The sequence below is a fragment of the Scomber japonicus genome, chromosome 23 (genome assembly GCF_027409825.1).
Source record: "Scomber japonicus isolate fScoJap1 chromosome 23, fScoJap1.pri, whole genome shotgun sequence".
In the NCBI taxonomy this organism is placed as follows: Eukaryota; Metazoa; Chordata; class Actinopteri; order Scombriformes; family Scombridae; genus Scomber; species Scomber japonicus.
This window is the reverse complement of record NC_070600.1, coordinates 20,215,116-20,219,236: the sequence shown is the minus strand read 5'-3', so window position 1 is coordinate 20,219,236 and position 4,121 is coordinate 20,215,116. Positions and strand designations below refer to the sequence as shown.

Here is a 4,121-nt window from a genome sequence, read left to right as displayed (position 1 = left end):
TTGTGTATGATATTCTGTTTTTTAATTTGCTTAAATGGTACATACTGGATTATGTGAAGCAGAGTGTAACTTTGGTTTGGAAAGGTGCTATAGAAATAAAGTTTATTATTATACTTCACTATGAAGTAATGAAAAAGATATAGAAGTAGTCTAAGATAATGGTCAGTGTGTGTTTTAACTACTCACTGCGGTCTTTAGCAGGCAGGTATCTTCTCCCAGGTAACAGAGCTCTCCAGAGCAGCTTGTCTCCATCCACAGGTGATCTCCGTTCACTGCGTTCTCCTGCAGAGAGAGAGAGAGAAGGGAGAGAGAGAGAGAGACAGAGAGAGAGAGACAGAGACAGAGAGAGAGAGAATGAGAGAGAGAGAGAGAGAGAGAGAGAGAGAGAGAGAGAGAGAGAGAGAGAGAGAGAGAGAGAGAGAGAGAGAGAGAGAGAGAGAGAGAGAGAGAGAGAGAGAGAGAGAGAGAGAGAGAGAGAGAGAGAGAGAGAGAGAGAGAGAGAGAGACATAATGACATAATAACTCACATTATCCTGGTGCGTCTCTCGCTCAGATTATTTTCAGTCACATTAAATGGTAACCATATGCACATAAACACTCTGCCGTGAGAGCGGTCAAGACGTGTGTCAAGCACATAATTGTCGCCGTTAAGTAGGTGGGTAATTTCACGACGCATGTTAATTTAATGCGCTAATCAAAACACGACTGGAGCTGCCGATTCAAGTGTGCACGACACACAAGGAACACATGCATAGAAGCAAATGGAAATGTGTGTGTGTGTGTGTGTGTGTGTGTGTGTGTGTGTGTGTGTTTATTCTATACCTTTAAAATGGTGAGTTGCTGCTCCCCTATTTTATTTGCCCATTGTGGGACTAATAAAGGAATATCTTATCTTATCTCTTGTCTTTATTTACAGCTTCTAATACAAACTATTTGTCTGTGTCATTATATTTTCAACTCATCTGATTATAAGCATGAACACAGATGCAGTTGAGCTCATTTCAATGTTATATTTTAGAGCAGTGGCACAAATTAAAGTCCAACTTCTCTGCTGTTGAGCTCAAAACAGAACCTAGTTAACAATAAGTGTAGCTGCTTTATTTCACTAGGTAATCAAAAAGGTCAAAATCTACATAACATTACATCATGCTTGTGTTGAGGAATGAAGAAGTAGTGTTGAAACTCCAATTGTGCACTCTTCCCATATGACGTAAACTATATATGAGGAAATACATGTTAAATAATAAATATACATAAAACGATGGCATCAGCTCAATAAAACTGTCAGTGGTTTAATCCTAAAGGCCTCTCAGACTTATGAAAGTTTAATCTTTTTTATTAAAACCTTTAAACATCAGATTAAAATGTGTTTTTGCAGACATTAGCAAACTGGCTGCATTCACTGCCAGTAAAAAAAAAAATAATAATAATAATAATATGTGATAATTGTCACATATTGATGCAGCTATTACTGAGAATAATGAGAAGTAACCAGCTGGCCAAACAGAGCTGGACTGTGATAAGAAGCTGTCTAATCTTCTTCCTTATCTTTTCTCTCTGGCCTCTTTCAGACGCTAAATCGTGGCCAAAATTGCTTCAGCCACTGTAGTTAATCACTTTCAACGTCCATTTGTACTCTCTTCCATTTCCTCTCTGTGTATCTTGTGGTCCTCTACAGTACATTAGATAGATGGTGGGATTGATCCAGTCGTCCAGCAGTCATGGAAACTGTCCAGACCCTCAGATGACAGATTGAGATTTTGACTGATGTTATTGTGAAAAACCTGCTTTGCCTAAAACTACCTTTTAAAAAGGGGATGAATAAAGTATTGTTAAATGAAATTATGTATATGCATAAAACACATCAGCTGTATTATACAGTACTGTAAATAACGACAAGCACTTCCTGCCTCATTGGAAAACGTCTATAACTCCTTAATGAAATCAGCTCCTTGGTGTATAATAATGAGTGATTAAGTATATTGACTTTGTGTGTGTGTGTGTGTGTGTGTGTGTGTGTGTGTGTGTGTGTGTGTGTGTGTGTGTGTGTGTGTGTGTGTGTGTGTGTCGTGCAGAGAGCTAAAGGCCAGCGATGACGTGGTGGAAGTGTCCCTGCAGACGGAGCCTGACAGGAGCCTCAGATGTGAGCCGACAGCAGTTTGTCTACTTACACCTCCCAATTAATAATACAGCACCTTTTATTTACTATTCATTAGTGATGCATGATTGATTTGGAGCCTAACTTAAACTTTACAGCATAATAATCTAAATCATGATCAGTTGAGACTTTAAATCTCCCACACTGACCACAAGGTGAACTTTAATGCCTTGTATATTGTTATTTCGTTGAGTTTGAAGCATTTTTGAAGATTTTTTTTCGAGCCTCCGAATTGAAAACCCTCCGACAGACTTTGTTGATTCTTAAGTAAACGTCTCCCCTCTGTCGCTGTTTTTCTGGTTGAATCAGATGAAGAGTGAAGCACGCCTGTCTTCTGTTAAATCCGCTGTAAATACCGTAAAGTTGGCAGTGCTTACTTTTTACTGCATGAGGCTTTTCAGAAAGAGACGACATCATGATAAACTCTGATTAAAAAAAAAATGAAGAAAACTGAAGACTGAAGCTGACAGAAGATCAGATTTGGGAGTACCTCAGCTGAAATGGACAAACATGAATTTTCCTCAACGTTAATGTTTATTTTAATAGTGTGAAATGTTATTTTATAATCATTTATTCACCATATTTTTGACCCTCAGCGTCTAATTTGCAATGTTATTTCCTGACATTTATTCAGAGTGCTTTCTTTCCATAGCATCCTGGCATTTCCCTGAGCATCGACGCCCAGCTGAAGCCTGTAACCTACATCTCTGTAGCAGGAACGTGTTTTAAAAATGTCTCTTTAACTCCGGCGACGAGCTTCACAGATGAAATCCATTAAATTCTGCCAGATAAATCCCTGATAAAGTCACGTCCCCGCTAAATTGCTGACACATAAAGCTCTCTTTTTTTCCCCCCTTTTTTTCGCTCGAGTTATCAAAACATTCGGCGGTAATGATCAAGAACATAAAAAGGAAAAATTGCTGCTTTTCATTTCCACATGAACATACGGCCGCTGAAACCAGTCTGCTTGCAAAATCTGTTGGTGTGAAAATCAAAATGTCAGTCAGTGACTCAGCCAGACAGAACGAGAACAACAGAGACTGGGATGGCTCTTTGTGTGTGTGTGTGTGTGTGTGTGTGTGTGTGTGTGCTGTCATTGTCCCTCTATGAGTGTATATGCATGATGAATTATCATACTTACTTATTATTGTCCATTTAAGTTCATTTAAGTACAATAAGTACACAATCTATCATTCAAAATCATAAGAAACAAGATATATATGCTATAAATAAACATAATTACGAGGCAATATAGTATTAATATATTATAAAATAAGTGTGTGTGTGTGTGTGTGTGCTGTCATTGTACCTGAATGGGCGCATATGGATAAAAAATGTACTCATTATCGTGCATTTAAGCTCTTTTACAGTAGGTACAGGATCATTAAAAATCACAAAAAACAAGATATATATGTAAAGACATGGCAGTATAGTATTATATTAAAAGATAAGTGTGTGTGTGTGTGTGTGTGTGTGCTGTCGCTGAGTGTATATACATGATGAATCATTATCATACTCATTATTGTCCATTTAAGTTCTTTTAAGGACAAAAATGAATCAGCTATAAAGCGTACAGTAGAGTATTATACAGTATAAAATAAGTGTGTGTGTGTGTGTGTGTGTGTGTGTGTGTGTGTGTGTGTGTCTGACCGTCCAGTCCACGCCGGCGCGGAGCTCCTTGTTGGGGCCGTTGGATGCGGGCGGCAGGGAGGGCTGAGGTGGACCGAGGTGCTGGAGGCCTGAACGAGAGATGGCTTTCCTATAAAAAAAAAAAAAAAAAGCAGAAGAGAGAAATTCAGAGAGAGAGATTCACTTCATCAACACGTAGTTTGCCTGTAACGAAATGTAAAATACAGCTCAGTCATCCTTACTGGTGGTGACACAGCTCTTCTACTCCCACCACCACCACCACCACCACCACCAGAGTGTCTAAGAACTAGATTTTAGTATGTTTAATTAATTA

At 38.7% G+C, this 4,121-nt stretch overlaps 1 protein-coding gene across 1 annotated transcript in view; it reads right to left on the bottom strand.

Annotated features, from left to right (window-relative positions):
- dgki (diacylglycerol kinase, iota) overlaps nt 1-4,121 on the bottom strand; it is an 86,185-nt gene that overhangs the window by 41,481 nt on the left and 40,583 nt on the right. Inside the window, exons 2-3 of the mRNA XM_053314177.1 lie at nt 3,809-3,917; nt 187-282 (exon numbers count right to left, since the gene is read on the bottom strand). Coding sequence (XP_053170152.1) covers nt 187-282; nt 3,809-3,917 — 205 coding nt within the window. The remainder of the gene's footprint in view (nt 1-186; nt 283-3,808; nt 3,918-4,121) is intronic.